Raw genomic sequence first — 18711 nt, 5'->3', positions numbered from 1 at the left:
CCCCCCCACCCTCTCTGCCCCTCCTCTGCTCGTTCTCTTTCTCTCTCAAAATAAATAAATAAACTTAAAAAAATAAATATATAAAAGGAAGCATGGAGAAAAGGACCTCACACCACGTGGAATCATCAAGCTCCCTCTTTTGTATGTAGCATGTGGGCGATCAAGGTCCAGAGAAAGAGGAGGGACTTGTTTTTAAAATTAAATTAAAGCAGTACATATGCATAGTTTTAAAAAGGCAAGTAGTACACAAAGACACATGTAAAAAGCCAGTGTCTCCCCGTTGCCCCCTTCCCAGTCCCCAGAGGTGGCTGCTTTTACCATTTAGGTTTTCTGGCAGTGACTTCATATCTCTCAATAGCGTGCATCATTTCTTCATTTATCAACTTTGAACATTATCCACTGACTTCTCTCTACTATGACAAGTGAGGATTTAGCTTATTTACAACACCTGACTCTTTCTCTCCTCTTCTCAAATTTGTAATTTTTATCAAGTACTATTTTAAACTATGGTTTCTTATTCCATCCATTTTCTACAGTATCTTTCTTTTTTTTAAATGTTTATTTTTGAGAGAGAGAGAGAGAGGGAGACAGAGGATCCGAAGCAGGCTCTGTGCTGACACCAGAGATCCCGATGTGGGGCTCGAACTCATGAATCAAACCCATGAGATCATGACCTGAGCCGAAGTCAGGCACTTAACTGACTGGGCCACCCAGGCGCCCCTCCACAGTATCTCTCGACCACTCAGTTTGTAAGACATAGTTATTAGGGCCCCATCCTTCCTTCCATTTCTCTTCCACCCTTGTACCTCCTGCTTTGTGTGTTCCATACTTTTGTCAGCAAGCTTGATTGCATTTATATTCTGTTCTGTGACAATAATTAGGTCTTCAGTGCTGTATCAAGACAAATTGATTTTAAAAGCTGACCACATTGGGGCGCCTGGGTGGCTCAGTCAGTTAACTGTCCGACTTCGGCTCAGGTCACGATCTCATGGTTTGTGAGTTCGACCCCACGTCCAGCTGCTGACAGCTCAGAGCCTAGAGCCTGCTTTGGATTCTGTGTCTCCCTCTCTCTGCCCTTCCCCCACTTGTGTGCGCTCTCTCTCTCTCAAAAATAAACATTAGAAAATTTTTTTTTAATTTGACCACCAATACACTCTATTTATGTGATTATGATTATGTCAATATTATTCATTGCAGAGCCAAATAGTGTACTATAATTGCACCTCAGTTCCCAAGGTCCGTTGTCACAACCTCTGTACTCCCAGGAAGATGTTCCTAGCATCCAGATCAAATGAATTTTCCTTTCTTCTGCTCTATGACATTGTTCAAAATCATGCCACTTTTTACTTTGTTTTATATTTGAGACCAGGACTTCCTTTCTACCTTGTTTGTTTGTTTACTTCCTTGCTTATTTAGTTACTGTTTTGTGGAGTTCCTTGCACCTGCAGAATAATCACAGCACTTCTTCTGGGGACAATCTCCTTGGAGATTTCTAGAAGAAGGATTTTTTTTAAACTTCACACCGAAACATAATATGCATACAAAAAAGTGCTCACATCGCAAATGAATAGCTTGGTCAATTTTTACAAGCCAAACACACCTATGTAACCAGCACTCAGTTTTCCAGTCACCGACCCCCCGGTACAAAATGTGATGCATTTTGTCTTTTGTTACATAATTTTTTTGATAGTCTCCTCCCCTTCATTTTCTCTCTTTCCTCTTGCTGGAATGTCATTTAGTTGGATGTTGAGCTTCCCAGATTGATCCTCTGGGCTGCTGCTCTTTTCTCTCATACTTCTGTTTTAGTAGTTTATAAATGAGTTAGTAGAAAGTCTGGTTGAGATGTTTGTATATCCACACTGCCTTGTCCACTTGCTGGCTTTCTTTCAGATGAGCCTCCAGGGAGCTGACTGTTATAATGGGTGCCCCCTAAATGCCAGGATGAAAAGCACTTGAAAAGCACTTTATTCCAGGGACACCAACATGCCACTTGGATGCCCTAATTCATCCCAGATAGTTTAATTCCTTTAGCCCTGAGCTCTCTGATATTTTGCCTAGGGGTGAATGCCAGGCAGCTTGTATTCTAGATTTGAGGGGTTAGGGAAGCAGGGGAGGATTTCATGTACTTACCCTTGGTTTATTCCCCTGTCTTCAGATCCTGAGCATTCCTACCCTTTCCTCATACCTACCATCTCCAAGTCTGGAGTCTTTCTGGGTCTCTGCTGGCCCTATTGATTCCCACCCCAGACTGCAACCCCCTGAGTGGTGCCCCTGGCTCTCCTTCCAACTATGCACACTCTTCTTTTTGTTTTTTGCTTCTAGAAATTTGTCGAAATCTCTCATCCATTGATCTCACTCTCTTCTATCCTCTTCACTGTTACAATTTCCTACCTTATTTGATTTTTCACATTCGTTTTAGTGGGGTCCTGGGAGAGAGAGAGGAGATAAACATTTATGCTTCTGAGGCCCAAATGAAGCTAAAGATACTTTTAAAAGTGGTTGTTTTGCTTTCTCACTCTGCACTGAGACTGGAAATTATTAGGAACCCCCCAAATACCTAACCGTGGAGGGCCTCGTTTCAGCATGTGTTACCTCTGGCTCCATGTGCATTCGTGAGCATTTTTCTCAACCTCTGGTGCAGTCAAGAGAGCCCTCAGCAAACTGAAGACCTGGGTTCTGACTCCTGCTCTGCCACGGCCTCCATCTGTACCCCCCAACCCGAGCCAGCCCCTCTACTTCTCTTGGTACCCTCACTGTGACCTGAGAGGGTCCTGGGTCTGCTGTGAGCTGTGCTTTGGCAGCATTGGGTGGGTGCCTGGCATGCAGCCCAACGTTCTGGTCCTTTGCTTAGGCCGTGGGAGCAGGTAGACCAGAGATGGGCCCCCTGGTGCACAGGAGGGGCTTTGAGGATGAGCTGAGGCTTCTACAACAGCAAGCTTCTCTAAGCTGCACCCCCTTCCACCCACTGTCCTTCCAATCATGGCTGAACCTCCATCCCTCTGCCCCAGGCAGAGGGAGGCAGGAAGGGAGGGCTGGAGAGAGCCAGTTCCATTTTCCTTTTCTCCCTCTCTCCTCCTTCCTTTTTTTTTTTTTTTTTTTTTTTTTGTCATAATGCTGAGCTGATCTGGACTGCAACACCTGTGCCTAATCCCACCTTTCCTTTTCTTTTTGCTCCCCCTCTGACCTTGAATGATTGTTTCTTCCAGAAGTACTCTCTGAGTGCTCATAGTGTGTCGAGGGTGTTGGGCTGCACTGTGTGGAGGGGAGATTGGAGCCAGGTGAGGGAGAGAGGCCAAGCTCACAGGCTGGTATAGGAGATGAAGTGCCGCTTAGCTCTGGCATGACAGAAGGAAGCCACAGCTGTAGCAGTTAAAAGCCTTGGTTTCAGAGTCAGACAAACCCAGACTTGAATCTCAGCTTCCCTGCTTATTAGCTTCGTAACTCTAGGCAAATCTCATTGCTACCCTGATCCAGAGTTTTCACATCTATACAATGGGAAGAATAATCACTATCTTGCCCAACTGTTGAGAATATAACACAAGCCCTGAACCATTGTAGGTGCTTAATCAATATTCACTTTATTCTTTTTGGATTATTAGAAGGCAGAATATGCTACGGACCAAAATAAAGCCTGCTTGACAGAAAGGAGCATGAAGTTGGGGAAGGCAGTATTTGACCTAATTACTCCTAGGGCTGAGCTCCCCAAAAGCTCCTCAGAAATTATAGGACAATACACTGTTGCCTGGTATTCAAGGCTCTTTGTTGTAGTCTCTGCCTATCTTCTATTTGAAATAAAAATGTGAAGTGGTACTTGTCTCATTATTTCCTGAAAAAGAAATTCAAAACATTAAAAGCAAAATATTTACTTTGAAGTATGTAGCAATCTTCATTATTATTATCATCATCCTTATCATCCCAGAACTTGTTCAATGAATAGTGGAAATCAAGGACCATGGGAAGAGTAATTACCAGCAAAGGGATAACCAGCAACCAAAATTACCATGGCCTTCATTTTGCATCCATGCCACCATCTTCGCCTTCGATGTGGCTCTATTGCTGAAGGTGGTTTCATTATCCAGCAAGCTTTCTGATTTGTCTGGTGGTTCATCTGGTTGTTCTCTTTCATTAACCTTTATAAGATTTTTTTACATCACCATCATCTCATCTTCCTGACTTCTCTACCTGCCTATTTGTCATTTCTAGGTCTGATTCTTGATTCAGATGGGTCCCTTCGGAAGGAGTCTTCTCCAGCTGAATAATCTTTCAAAAGGTTTTGACTTTCATTTTTCACATTGTCATGATTTAGATGGCTCTTGGACTTGGGAGGTATCTTTGCCTCTCTCCCAAGTGCTTTTCCATTCCCTAGCCATCAAAAGTAAGTCTTTACACCACTTGTGGTCTGGGAAAGCTCTTGCATGCTCCTTTTGGTCAGGCCGTGGCTCCATTCACCTTTTTAGCCACTTTCTTCCCTTCCTGACCAGTAATCAAGTTGTAGTCAACTGTCTAGGGTTCCCTAAGCACAGTGGACTTCTTTGTGCCTCCATGCCTGTATTCTGGCTATTTTATCAGCCAAGAATGCCTTTTTACCCCTAAGTAGCAGATATCTACCTAACGGTAGAAGAACATCTTCTATGTACCTCACACTGTTCTAGGTACTTAGAAACAGTGAACAAAACAGACAGAATCTCTGCCTTGTGGAGCTGATATTCTAGTGTTTGTATGTTGGAGGGGGTGGGGGCAGAAAAGAAACAAGAAGATATGAGTATGTCACGTAGTGGTAAGTGCTGTGGAGAAAAATAAAGCTGGGCAGGGGCATCGGCAGTATAGAAGGCCTCGTCAACTCCACCATAACCAGTATTTGCACAACTATTATTAAGCAGCTTTTCCTCATTTAAGAATGTTTCAATTTTATTACATATTGTTTACAACCATAATCCTTCCAACAGCTTTATCAGGTTAATGCTATTAATACCTCCATTATATTGGTGAACAAACTGAGCCTCAGAGATGCAAATCACATAGTTAGAAGGGGCAGGGCTGCGATTGAAACCTAGGCCTGTCTTCTCCAAGGCCTGTGTTCATAACCATTAGGCCATCCTGTTCCCAGAAAGCCTCACCACAACTCTCTGAAGTTGGAATTATTATACATATTTTATAGTTGGGAAAACTGAGGTTCAGAGAAGGGAATGGACTCATTCATGGTTTCACAGCTGATAAATGGATTTGAACCCAGGTCCATCCACCTCTCAGTGTTAGACCTTTCTATAAACCCTGAGGCTTAGGTATGGACTTGCCTGGCTCTACTTTTGTAGGGCCTGGGCAAGGTACCAGTTGACACCCTTGGCCTGTCCCCATTCTGTATGAACCTGTGGCTTGTATAGAACCTTGAGATGTGTATGGACACTCCAGGCCACATCAAAGCCCTCCCTACTCCCAGATTCCCCTTGGCCACCTGTTGGGCCTAGCCGGTGGACCTTGATAATAAGACCTCACAATTCTCGCAAATAAGCTCAAGAGACATAGGCAGGGAATGCCGGGGTCCTGGGTACCTGGAGTGTAGTCTAGAAGAAAGAGGGCCAAAAATCCTGATGGTCCCATTCCCTTGGCCCCTGAGACCCTGATGGTCCCATTCCCTTGGCCCCTCAGATCCTTTACCTCATGGATAGGGGTTTCTAAAGTTTGCGGCCCAGTGTAGGGGCCTCTGTTTCCCAGGATGGCCTATGGTATTGCTATTTGTAATAAGCTAGACTCCAATATCTTCCTCCTTTGGCTTCCCAAGTTAGGTCCTACTTTTGCAGCGAGAGAGGTTCATATTCCATGGGCCTGGGTCTTCAAGGTCTCTGGACAGTGAAGAATGCAGCTTTCCCACCAAGCACTGTGGGACCTGCACACAGACTCTTAGGTCCCCCATCACAGTATTTTGTTCATAGCACTCTCAGGACATTGGCCTTCACGTCTCAGGACCTTTTTAAAAATTAGACATTTAATGCATTCTTCCATTAGAAAATGTAGAAAAACTTGGAAAAGTAGAGGAGGAAAACATTACCCATAATTATAGCACACAAAGGCAGCCACTGCATGCAAACATCTGGTGTGTTTCCCTTGTTCTTTTCATTCTTTTCATACAGTTGAAATGATACAGCACATAAAATTTTTTCTTGCTTTTCGTTTGAGCATTTCCCCATGTAATTGCATATTCTTCATTAGCATTGTTTTTCATGGCAACTGATATACCATAAGGTACTTAACCATCCTATGGATGCAGGGCATGGAAGCTGGGCCCATTTGTCCACAGTTTCAAATCATGCTGTAGTGGGCATCCTTGCACATCTAGCTTTTAGGGAACTGGCCTTGTATAGGAACAATTGTCTTCGGCTTATTTCCCTTTCTAGATGGTCCCTCTGGCTGGGTCTGATTCATTTTGGAAGTCATTCATTTATTCATTCATTCTATCACTACATATTTGCTCTGTGCCTCTGTGGACCAGACCCTGGGAACTGGGGCATACAGGCATGACTGAGTGACAGCCCCAGACCACCAGGAGCTCCTGATCTTCAGGAAGAGTCAGGAAATGGACACTTTCAGAACAGTTTGATCAGGGCTGTGATGGAGGCAAGAAAAGGACAGTGCAGGGGAACAGAGGAGGGCCTCCTCATCCAGCCTAGAGACATTAAGATAAGCTTTCTGGAGGAGGTCTTGCCTAAATGAGTCACAGAAAATGAATAGGAGTTAGCTGCAATAAGAAGAGGAACTTCCTGTTATACATAATGAGTTGAATAAACTTATTTATCTCTGACACTTCCCCAAATCCAACTGAAATATGAGTAAAGAAACAAAAAAGGTAGGGGCACCTGGGTGGTTCAGTCAGTTGAACATCCAACTTCAGCTCAGGTCATGATCTCATGGTTCATGAGTTCAAGCCCCCATCAGGCCTGCTGCTATCAGTGCAGAGCCCACTTCAGATCCTCTGTCCGTCCCCACCCCTACCCCTCCCCTGTTCACGCTCTCTCTCTCAAAAATAAATAATTTTTTAAAAAGAAAAAGAACTAAAAAAGGTAGAAACACACAGGGTCTGGGATGCTGACCAGAAGTAAACTGTTCCACCCAGAGAGCCCCAGAAATGCTTAGGATTTGGAGGGGCTATGAACCACAGCAGACAGGGTGAGGTGTGGAATTCAAAACAGGGAGAATATTGGAAGTCTGTTAACAGACACTCTTGGCCCCTCCCTGGCCCCATCTGGTGAGGCCCCCCCCCACCCCTCCAGCCCCATCCCTGCACATAGGTGTTGATTTTTTGGAGAAATTGAAGTTAAGAGGCCCTGGGCTTGGGGATACCAGGCACAATGAAGGGTGGGGTGAAACAGGCTTACAAGCATCCTAAAACAGTGGGATCCCAACCTCTTCCACTCCCCTACTTCCAGGACACCGAAATCAGGAGCATACAAGAGGGTAAAGTAGTCTTCTCTGAGGAAACTGAAAGTCCCTAGAAAAGGGCCTCCAAAAGATAACATGTGGGAGTCTTCCAACAAAAGAACAGGCTTCAGCCCAGCAACTGTAGTGAAGCCCACCACCTGGCAAGCTCCATCTATTCACAGAGCTTCCCATCAGCTTGTTAGTGTCATGGGAACCAGTCACCAAGGATCACCAGCCAAGGACACTTAAGATAGGTACATTTCATTTTATGTAAATTAAACCTCAGTATAACTGACATTTAACCCCCCCCCCCCCCCCCGCCGCCTGCCCTCGACTAGCAAGCCTTAGGTAGCCAGAGATGATCAGATAGTACAAGCCTGTTTGAAGAAGACCATCAACCTATAAGAGTGACCAAAAAAGCAAGCAAGAAAACAAAAAACAAAGGCACTTGGAGGGAACAGAGGTCACAAAGGGAGGAGAAGAAACCTGGGAAGTTAAAGATAGTGTCAAAATAAAGATTTCCACAGAAGAATTAGAAAATAAAAGGTGAGGAAATATCCTAAGAAGCAGAATAACAAGACAAATAAATAGACAACAGAAGAGAAAAGATGAGAAAATTGGAGGATCAATTGGGGAACTCCAGCATCCGACATTAGGAGTTCCAGAAATAGAGAATGGAGGAAACAGCAGGAAGGAAGTGATCAAAGCCATAATACAAAGTGATCAAAGAAAGTGATCAAAGCCAAGAACATGTCCCAGAACTGAAGGAATGAAAATCCTACTGAGTAACCAGCAAAATAAATGTTAAAATGACCACAGCAAGGTATGCCTGTGGAATTTTAGAATACCAGGCATTAAAGAGAAGATCCTGAAAAGTTCCAGAAAAAAAATATGATACACAAAGAATCAAGAAAAAGAATGGCATTGGCTTTCTCAACAGCAACACTGGAGAGCTAGGAGACCATGGAGCAGTGTTCTCAAAAATCTGAATGAACATAATTTCCAACCTAGAAGTCTATACTTGGTTGAACTATCGATCAAGGTTGAGGGTCTAATAAAGACATTTTCAGGCATATGAGATCTAAAGATTTTATGCCCTAGGCCTCATAGGAAGCACTGGGGAATGTGCTCCAGCAAAATGTGGACATAAAGTCAGAAAAAAGGGCAAGGGATCCAGGAAATCCAACACTGAAGAGAGGTGAAAGGAAACCCAGAGTGATGAGGAGAGGAGAAGATCTCAGTGCAACCTTGTGCAGGTCTAGAGAGCGCCCAGTCTCAATTGCACTAGGGACAATGTCTCAGAGGGGGAAAAAATAATCTGATAGATTACCTGATGTGTCAAAACATATTGAGAGGAGAATTGCACTTCTGACAGAGTTTGGGGAGAATTGATCATAGATATGAAGAAAACTAAGCAAGCAAGATCATCGTCACCATCATCATCATCACCATCAACAACATCAACACCAGGGAAAAGAAAAAGTTGCATGGAAAAGGAAATGTGGTTATAGCATATGATACGATTTATCCATTATTAGTATTGATATAGTCATAGTAATGCCCGCTACCAGTATTGATTGAGCTAGATGTACACATGGGCTCTTTAGAAATGAGGAGGTAAATACCTGAAAAAGCAGTTAAAAGAGTTGAAAAGGGTTTGTCCCTGAGAGTGGGGGTTGGGGGTGCAAAGGGGGTAGGGTAGGAAATTTGTGTGTTTTGTTACAATCCTTGAAGTACTGGGTGACTTGAAAATCTACATATGTGTATTACTTTGGCAAAAAAATGGTAAAAGGACACACAAGAAAATATGTTTCCAAAATAGATTAGCAGCACGAACATATACTTTAGAAATACGAAAGTGCAATCAGAAAAAAACGTGGAGGGGCGCCTGGGTGGCTCAGTCGTTAGGCGGCCGACTTCGGCTCAGGTCATGATCTCGCGGTCCGTGAGTTCCAGCCCCGCGTCGGGCTCTGTGCTGACAGCTCAGAGCCTGGAGCCTGTTTCGGATTCTGTGTCTCCCTCTCTCTGACCCTCCCCTGTTCATGCTCTGTCTCTCTCTGTCTCAAAAATAAATAAACGTTAAAAAAAATGTGGAAAACGAGTTTTGTGTTAAGATCGTTTTACAATTTGACTTTTTAAACTATTTCACGTATCACTCTAATACAATTAAAAATACTTTAAAAGGCATAAAAGAAGGGCAGGAGTATTCCAAGTAGCAAATACCAGATGTGCTAGACAAGTAGGTAGGAGGTGGAGTAAGATGGAGAGCTTTGGAGAGTTTGGGCAGGACTGGCAGGGAGGTCATTGAGGGGAGTCACTGAATGTTTGGTGCAGGAGAACCATGTCAACTGATTTGCAATGAGAAGGGAGTTTTCCGTTGGAGAGACTTACAGTTAGACCAGGTGATGTCCAGGAGAGAAGATGCCTGGCTGCCCCTGGGCTGGTTCTCAGCTTTTGGAGAGACCTGTATGATCCCTGGACCAGGGTATCTACCTCTTTCCCCTCAGAGCACTGCTGGAAGGAGCCCTGTTCACAGTTGTCCTCGAAACCCCACATTGGGTAGAAATCACTTAAGAAAAATCCTTGGTCAGGGCGCCTGGGTGGCTCAGTCAGTCAGTTAAGCATCTGACTTCAGCCCAGGTCATGATCTCACAGTTTGTGAGTTCGAGCCCTGCGCCGGGCTCTGTGCTGACAGCTCGGAGCCTGGAGCCTGCTTTGGATTCTCTCTCTCTCTCTCTCTCTCTCTCTCTCTCTGCCCCTTGCCAGCTCATGCTCTCTCAAAATATATATAAAAAATAAACGCTAAAATAATTTTTAAAAAAAAGAAAGAAAAATCCTTGGTCATATTACATGCCCAAGTTTTTGGTTCAGAAAATATGGTCACTGTACTCATAGGCTTCAATAAGTTACTGTTTATGAGGATCGCTCCTGAGGATAGGAATTGGCATGGCTAAACCTTTTGAGAGCCCCGGGGTCCCAAGTGACCTTTCATTAGGAGAGGGCTGTGGGAGTAGCAGGAGAAATTGATCTCTTCTCCTGACATGGATTGATAAAGGGAGGCCTGGTACCCTGCGTCTTTGCCTCTCTATCTAGACAGCTGAACCCAGTTGATAAAAAAGAGAAACTTTGGCATTCTGAAGAAACTAAATATTTTAGGGCCCAAAGATTGTTTGGAACTCAGCCAACATAGCCCCGTTGTTTATAAATGAGGAACCAAGGTCCAGACAGCAGTGACTTATCCAAGTCTGTGCCACCTCCCCCAAAATGGTGGCTCAGCTTCATGGAGTAAGAGGTAGACTGACCATTAGGCAGGGCATTTGCCCTCAGAGAGGTGTAGGAAAGCACAGCACTAATGATCATTGGTATCTACACATAGTTAATCATACACTAAATGCATAAAGGGCTGTAAACCTCTGAGGTGGGATGCCCCCCCTACATTGAGGGTCCCATGATGTCATATACCCTCAAACTAGTAAGAATCAGCCCACAGTGAGGAGAACTGGTTAATTCATTCCTCATCATGGCTTAGAGATCTTTTGCTCCCCTCAGCTGCCATCTTGAGGACTGTAACACCTCATATAGGCCTGCTTTTGGAGCAGAGATAGGTATCTAATAACCTCTCAGAAGAAAGAGCCCTAGAGAGGAAGGGTCTGTCTTGACATTAGGGAAGTAGGATAAGGGAACTCACCTTAACAGTACATATGTGCCCAGCACTGAGCTACCGATACAGTGGCATGTGATGGTAAGAGCACGAGCTTTGGGGTTCATGCCAAGCTCCCCTACTTACATGATGTGTGGCCAATCATTTCAACTTCTCTGAGTCCTCGTTTGATCATCTTAAAGTTGGATGAGTAGTTCCCACTTTGCAGGATCAAAGTAGATAATGTAGGGAAAGAGTCTGACACTGTGCCTGGTACATATAGGTGCTCAGTGCTGATGGAGGTGATTATATATGTTGCTTATGCTCAAAAGTAGATTGGGGCAGGAGGCCAGTCCATGAGTTCCTGGAGGGTTCATATTTCCAGGTCTGGGTATGGTATATGGTAGATTGAATCCATGTGTGCTGGGGCTTGGGGGTGGGATGGGGCAACAAGAAGACCAGCCTGTCTGGAGCAGAGGGTTAGTGTTAGGGAGAGAGTGTTGGGAGTGTTGAGAGTGCTGGGAGAGTGTTAGGGAGTGTTGAGGGTCTTGGCCTCAATTCTGTTGGCAGTTGGGGAGTCATTGAAGTCAGACCCCTCTGACCTGGTACCTGTGAATAATTGGGCCAAGCCTCAGAAGCAATCGTGTTGCTGCACAGTGAGATGGAAAGTTTTAATAAACATGAAAAGGTGCTCTGTGGCCCTGGTCATCTATCCCTTTACAGGACTGTGAGGCCAAAGGTGAGTACCACTGTCCTTGGCTGAACATGTACCATGTGCCAGGCAGACGCTGTGCAAGCCTTACCTGACAAGAGGAGAGATTCTCCCTCCACACACACACCCCATTTTACAAGTGAAAAAGCTGAGGCTGGGCATAGGGGAGTACCTTCCCCAGAATTACGTGGCTAGTAAGTAGCAGAACTGGGAGCACAGTACTCACCCACTCAGAGCTTCAACACCCTGATGCTTGCCTACCCCACCTCGCTGTGAGTGCTCCATTCACTCTTCTAACAAATACTCCCTTCTGAGGTCCACCTCCCCTCCCTGTGCATCCATCTCTTGCTTTGCACTCAGCATAGATGATGCTCCCCTCACTGAGGACAGAGCCTGTGATGTGTTATCTCTGTCTTCTCTGTGGAAAAGGCACAGAGGGGATGGGGGGCACATAAAGGAGGAAGAAGACAAAAGAGATAGGAAAGCCTGCTTCCACACTCTCCCACTTCTTCCAAGTTCCCTGGTCCTTCTTCCTCCCCTTCCCCACCCCTAAGGCACCAGCTTCACTGTCTCAATCCTCCCCCCACCCCACCCCCCACACTCCTCTGAGGAGGAGCTGCCAGAGGGGTGTGGTTCAGATTTCACTCATTCCCTTGGGTTCCTTCAAAGCTGTCCTCCACTCCATTCTCTTCTCTCGCAGTTCCTTCACCTCTGAGGGGGCCTCACAATGGAGAAGGCAGGGCCTGTGTAGTAAACCGGAGCCCAGCAGCTGACTCACTTACCCTCTCAGCCTCATTCTGTTCATCTAGAAAATAAGCAGGTTGGACCAGGCAATTGGTGAAGCCTTTGCTATGTTGTTAATAATACCTGGTATTTGTCTGCTGGGTTCCAAAGGGTTTAATCATGCCAACAGCCCTGCCAGGATTGGCGTTGTGTTCCAAGTGGGGAGACTGAGGCTCAGATCCTGAGAAGGGGGGTGGCTTGCCTGGGTTACAAGGCTGGTAGATGGCAGAGCCAATATCTGAAGTGAGGTCTCTCTGGGTTTAAAGCTTGGGCTTTGCCTTGGCCCAAGCTGCAGGCTGCCTCTCAGCCACTCTGATTTGGGCCTTACCTTTCACTGTGACCCACTCGGACCCACATGGTTGGCTCCTGGCACCTCCCTGACCTCACCCCCTACCGTTCCTCCCTTTGCTCAGTGCACTCCAGCCATGCTGTCCTCCTCACTGTCCCAACAAATGGCCAGGCCCTTTGCCATCTCCCAGCCTTCTCACTGGTTCTTCTCTGGATGAGATACCCTACCCCTCATTTTCATGACATGTATTAGGCCACCAGGTCATTGCATAGGGCACAGGGAGAAGAACAGAGAGCAAATGCTGACTTTTTTTTTTTTCTGTTTCCCTTTCAGATCTGATGGTGAGAATTCCAGGACAGTCAGGTCAGTACCCCCTTTCTCTAGTAGCAGTTGGGAGATGGGGCAGGGACTGGGGTGGGGCCCTCTGATTTCTAACTTGGGGATCCATGGGCAGGGGTGGGGGCCAACCCCAGGGGTTTTGTCCCGTTGGTATTAGGGACGGGTATGGAGCAGACTGGGAGGGCTGGGTGAGTGTGGCAGGCATGGGAAAGGGGTTGAAAACTGTTCCTCAGTCTTTCTGACCCTAGCTACTATGGGCTGAGCTGGGCTGAACCCCAGAGGGATTCATGGTTGCTGCCCAGATGGGAAAGCTGACTTGCAGAGAGGTCGGCTCTGGACCTGGGACCTTCTCCACCTTTTCCTTCCAGGAGAAGAGGGTATGAGAGAAGTGGGGCTTCTCTGGTCTAGTGTTGGTGCTCTACCCCAAACTGCACTAGCCCTGAGTAGTGGGATCTGGGTGGACTTTTAATGTGACACAGTCTACACATTAGAAACATACATCATGGTGCCAAGTGCACATATTTTTTTTACATGCTTGGTAAAAAGGATTTACAAGCTTCAGTAAGTTTTCAGGGTGTGATCAGTTGGCAGCTCGTGGGGGCAGGAGTAAAATGGGGGTAAAGACAAGGGCTATTTATGCATTTCCCAGGCCTTAACCCACCAGAAGCTTCATGAAGATACAAGTGTGAAGGATAGGGAGTCTGGGTGTACATGGGAATGGTGGGGGGACTCAGGATAAGGCCTGCTCAGGCTCAGCATCTAGGCCAGGGGTGATCTCTGAGATGAGATGGGCCCAGGCAACAAAGGGATGGGATGGGTATACTCAGTCCCAGCCAGGATTGTAACTAGCATATACAGTGCCTTCGTGAAGAGTAGAATCCACTGAGTTGATCAGTTGGAGGAAAATTCCCTTTCTACTGGTCTACTGTGGCCCCTCACTGGGGTTCCCGGCTTAGTGAACAGAGCACAGGATACCATTTCAGTCCCCTACTTGTGGCCTCTTGGCTGTGAACCCTTGTACGGGGCACAGCTTGCCCAACCATATGTGGCAACCCAGGTCCTGCCATTCAGGCAGTAGATATGGGAGGGAGGCAGAGGATCCCAGCATAGAGATGGAAGTGTGTAATGGGACACACCGTGTCCTGGCATCCCAAGCAGGGGCTATGGGATGAGCACACTGATGAGGGCCAAGGTCGCGACTGTGGGGTGGAAGCACACTTGTGTCAACAGGAAAGCAGGGGAATGTGACAGATGCAGTCAGGCCCAGTGTCCAGGCAAGGAGTACATGACAAGATGCAGTTAGTCCCAGGATGCAGCCAAGGAGGGAGGCATGGGCACAGCCTGTCCTAGCATTTACGAAGGCACTAGTCTAGCAAAGGACCTGGGTCCCACTGTTCCACTGTGGGTTTGGAGAAAAGCAACCTGGCATGGCTCCAAGCACAGTCATAGGCCTCCACACTGATATCCCCGCTACTTGTTGAAGAATCCTATTAAAGGCATCTCTAGCTCTCAGCTCTCCCAGCAGGGGAGTTCCTGGGACCTATAGCTCAGCGTATTTACTAATGATCGTAATCATAAGTCATGATGACATGTATTGGGCCTTTACAACTTATAGAAGTCATCAGGGACTTTCTTTCATTTGATCCTCCTAGTGACACTGTAGGTGGAACCCAGGCTGGCCTTATCATCACTGTTTTAGAGTTGAAGAAACTGAGCTTGGGCTGGTTATGGGTTTTGCCTACAGCCACGCAACTCATAGATGGCTGGGCCAGGATTCAAACCCAGGTCTGCCTGGCACCAAGCCCGGAGCCCTGCCCACACTGTCACTGCGGGAGCTCTTGACAGCCTTGCAGATAATAATAATCATCCTCATCATCATCCTAATATTAGTAATAATAGCAGTTATCATTTGCTCCTCGCATATTAAGAACTCTGAACATGATCTTATTTAATGCTCACCACAGCCCTATTAGATGTAGATTGGGATCCCTGATTTACAAATGAGGAAAATGAGGTTCCCCAGAGGGTCAGTGCCTTGCCCAAGGAAAGAAAAGCAATAGGTCAGGGTAGCATCACTCTGACTCATACCCTGTGCTGTCTGGTTCCAAAGCCAGCATTTGTTTTATGGAGACGTGCTTCCCGACATCCATCCTGTGTCCACAGCCCAGGAGGCTACAGCAGCCTCGAGGACTCAGCATTTGGGAAGCAAGGGTCACACTTGGGCTGTGGAAGGGTCTTAAAACATAGCACTTGTGGGGAAGATCTTGCAAACCTGGTTGGTAGACCCTTGAACTTGGAACCAGGGCTGTGTGAGGATGCTCACAGGACCACATGTAAATTCTTGAGCTGGCTTCAGCTAGGGGTCTAGGGAGAGCTTCCTGGAGAAGGCAGAATCTGATCTGGGCTGTGGAGGACTGACATGCAGGCTTTGCAGTGGAGGGTGGGGGCACATCCCTGGGAATGTAGCCAATATGCATCAGAAGTGAGGATGGGACTCAAGGGGGGCACAGTTGGCTGGGCAAAAACAGATCTGGGCAGGAAAAGAGCTAATGTTAAAGTTCAGAACATGGACTGATACCTTCTGTCATCAGTGGGAGCCAGGGAAGGCTAGAGGGGAGAGGCTGAGCTCTGCAGCATACCAAGGGCAGCAAGTAGATCCAGGTAAAGGGCTCCATTTATGGCAGGTCACTTTCTAGTTATGTGCTTTTGGACAAATCTGTTCATCCCTTGGAGCCCCAGTGTCTTTAATAAGCACTGTGTGTGCATAAAAGGGAGAGGCTGGGGTGGGGGAGAAGAAACACCAAGGAGAGGAGAGAGGCCTTGGCAGTTGTGGAAGCAGGGTAGGTAGATTGAAAACCACGGAGGCCTGAGGGCTTCTAAGTATGGGGTGGCAGAGGAAGTGTGGAGTCTAATTAGAGCTGAACAGCTGGTGTTGCGCGAGGGCTATGGGCACAGGAAGGTGCCTGGACTTCCTGTAGGTTTGTGAGAAGTTGTCAAGCCTACAAGCACTTTAAACCAAGGCCCTCGGAGGGCGATGGCTCAAGTTCACAAAGCCAGCTCTCAGCAGAGCCTGTTTCCTAGCTGGTGTGCTCTCTGCAAAGTCACTGAACTTCTCTGATCCTTGGTTTCCTGGCCAGTGAAATGGGGATGAGGATTCTGACTTGTCCAAGCCAGATGAAAGAAATTAAAGTAAAACAATGTTCAGCATAAAATAGTGCTCAGTATGTTGTAGTGCCCTCCACCCTCCTCTACGCCCAATCCACTGTCTCTTACTGGATGGTCAAGCTTGAGAGATGTGAAGTGTGGGGAGAGGCAGGAGGGGCCAATACCTCCCAGGGGTCCCAGATTTGGAGGCGGTGCCACAGTAGGGAAGGTCGGGCTGAAACTGGGGGGCCTTGGGGACAGGGCTGGGGTTGCCAGGCACGCAAGGAGGAGAGCTGAAGAGGTGGCCTGTTGCTAGGGAAGGAGGGAGGAGGTGGGGGAGCCACTGACACCCACAGAGCCAGGGATGTCCCCATGGCAACCGGGAGCCCACTGCATTTGGGAGGAGAAGTGGGAGGAGGAGCCACGGTTGGCTCTGTTCCCAGAGGAGGCCTCCCACTCTGGGCCTCAGTGCCCCCATCTGTCAAACGGGAGTTTAGATTAGGTAATCTCTAAAATGCTTCCTTGTTTTGACCTCCTGGCAATCTGGGGTGGCTGAGACTGCAGGGATCTTCCAAGGCTCCCCCATCCACAAGTTGAAGATTCCACCAGTCCCTGGAGGCAACCCAGCTGTGTTGGAGTCTTCCCTTCCCAGGCTGAGTCCTGTTCAGCATAGCCTGGTTGCCCACCCTGCCCCAGCCCTCTGTTCTCACCATTTCCTGTGCCTGAAAACCTTGTCACTTAGTGTCTGCTGAAAGCTTTCTGGCTCTGGGAGCCCAACTCCAGTCCTCCTCACTCTGGGAAGCCTTCCCTGGCTACCCTAGTCCAACCTGCCTGTTTTCTCCCTCCTGGGATGCTCTGACCCCAGAGTTCTGAGCTCCTGCTGCCCTTAGTATTCACTGCTGCCGTTTATCTGGCAGCTTCTAAGATCTGGGCTCCACACAGGATGCTTGACAGGCTCAAATCTTTGCATTCCATCTGTGGTATCATATCGCAGACCCCCATTTTACATATGAGGCAGTTCTCTGTGAGGTTCCCCAGGTACCATGTGGTGGAGCCAAGCTTGGAACTTGGCTCTGTGTTATTGCTGGTACCCTGGGCCTGAGGTGGGGTGTTAACAGCAGGAGCACTTACTGAGTGTTAGCTAAAGCTGTTATATGCCAGGCACCATGCTGGGCACTTTACCTATATTCTCTCATTTAATGTCCATAATGATGCTAGAGGGTGTATATTCTTGTCATTTTGCTGATGAGGAAACTAATCTTAGGGAGCTGAAGGCATTTATCCCGTAGTAGAACTAGGATAGGAATTCAGACCATCAGAGGTGCAGTCACCACAGTATACTGGGGTCAACTCAGTTGTATTCCAGAAGCACGTAGAGCATTCCCTATGTACCGTACCTGTGTTGGGTGGTCTGTTGGGGGTGGGGAGACAGAAGCAGGGTACAGACACAGATATGCCAGCTCCAGCAAGCCCGAATGAGAGTGTGCTGAAGAGGAGAGGCCAGTTGTAAGGACAAGAGTCTGGAGGGGGTACAGCTGGAATAACAGTGAGATAGAAGAGGATGGTGTGGAGGAGTTGGGTAATTTTCCCAAAGAAGGTGCCATTCCAGGAAGATCCTGAGGGACAAGAAGGGGTAAGAGGGTCTTCCCTCCCCTTCCAGTTTGTGTTCCTCTGCCTCTGCCTGGCCTAGCCCCAGGAAGTGGGTGACCCCCAAGCTGGCTGCGTGCCTGGTTGGAACCAAAATAAACTTGCCTTCTCTCTCTTCCCCTCCCCTTGCCTCTGTCCCCTCTGTCCTGGCTTTAATTAGCAGCCCTGGGGATGAGTCACTTGGCAGCTGGGGAGGGAGGCTGCACAGAGCCCAGTCAAGCCCCGACTCCTGCCCTGAGCTTTGTGGGCAAGCGCCACTGTGTTCATGTGCCTATGTGTGCTCCTGCGTGCCCCCTGCTTCTGTGTCCGTGCGGGCGTGAGGAATGCAGAGGTGCTGGCATGTGTCCATGTGTGTCTGGGTATCTGCATAAAAGCATATCCAGTCATTGCTGCCTTTGTTTCTGCGTGCCACTGAATGTCAGTGTGTGTGAGTGTGTGGCTATAGTGTGCGTCTATGGAAGCAAGTGTCAGGAAACGAGGGAGCATTTGAATGAGCAAACACAAACACTTTATGATTGCACCCACCCCTCCCTACATAATGTTCTTTATGTGGTCTTGCTTATGCAAACCCTGCACTTATATCCCCAATTTTCCCTTGTCTGAGTCTGGGTACATTTTGTTGCAGGGAACAGAAACCCACTCAAACTCACTCCAGAATGTAAAGGGTGGGGGGTGGACTATTGTGAAGCTACATCTCACCGAATGTGAGAAATTAAGTGTGTGTGTGTGTGTGTGTGTGTGTGT

The 18711-nt window shown here is 47.3% G+C and overlaps 1 protein-coding gene across 1 annotated transcript in view; it reads left to right on the top strand.

Annotated features, from left to right (window-relative positions):
• The window catches only part of IQSEC2 (IQ motif and Sec7 domain ArfGEF 2), a 76662-nt gene that overhangs the window by 11262 nt on the left and 46689 nt on the right, over window positions 1-18711 (top strand). The window contains exon 2 of the mRNA XM_049643880.1: window positions 13171-13200. Within this exon, the coding sequence (XP_049499837.1) occupies window positions 13171-13200 (30 nt within the window). The remainder of the gene's footprint in view (window positions 1-13170; window positions 13201-18711) is intronic.

This window comes from Panthera uncia, chromosome X (genome assembly GCF_023721935.1).
Source record: "Panthera uncia isolate 11264 chromosome X, Puncia_PCG_1.0, whole genome shotgun sequence".
Classification (NCBI taxonomy): domain Eukaryota; kingdom Metazoa; phylum Chordata; class Mammalia; order Carnivora; family Felidae; genus Panthera; species Panthera uncia.
This window is presented reverse-complemented; position numbering and strand designations above follow the sequence as displayed.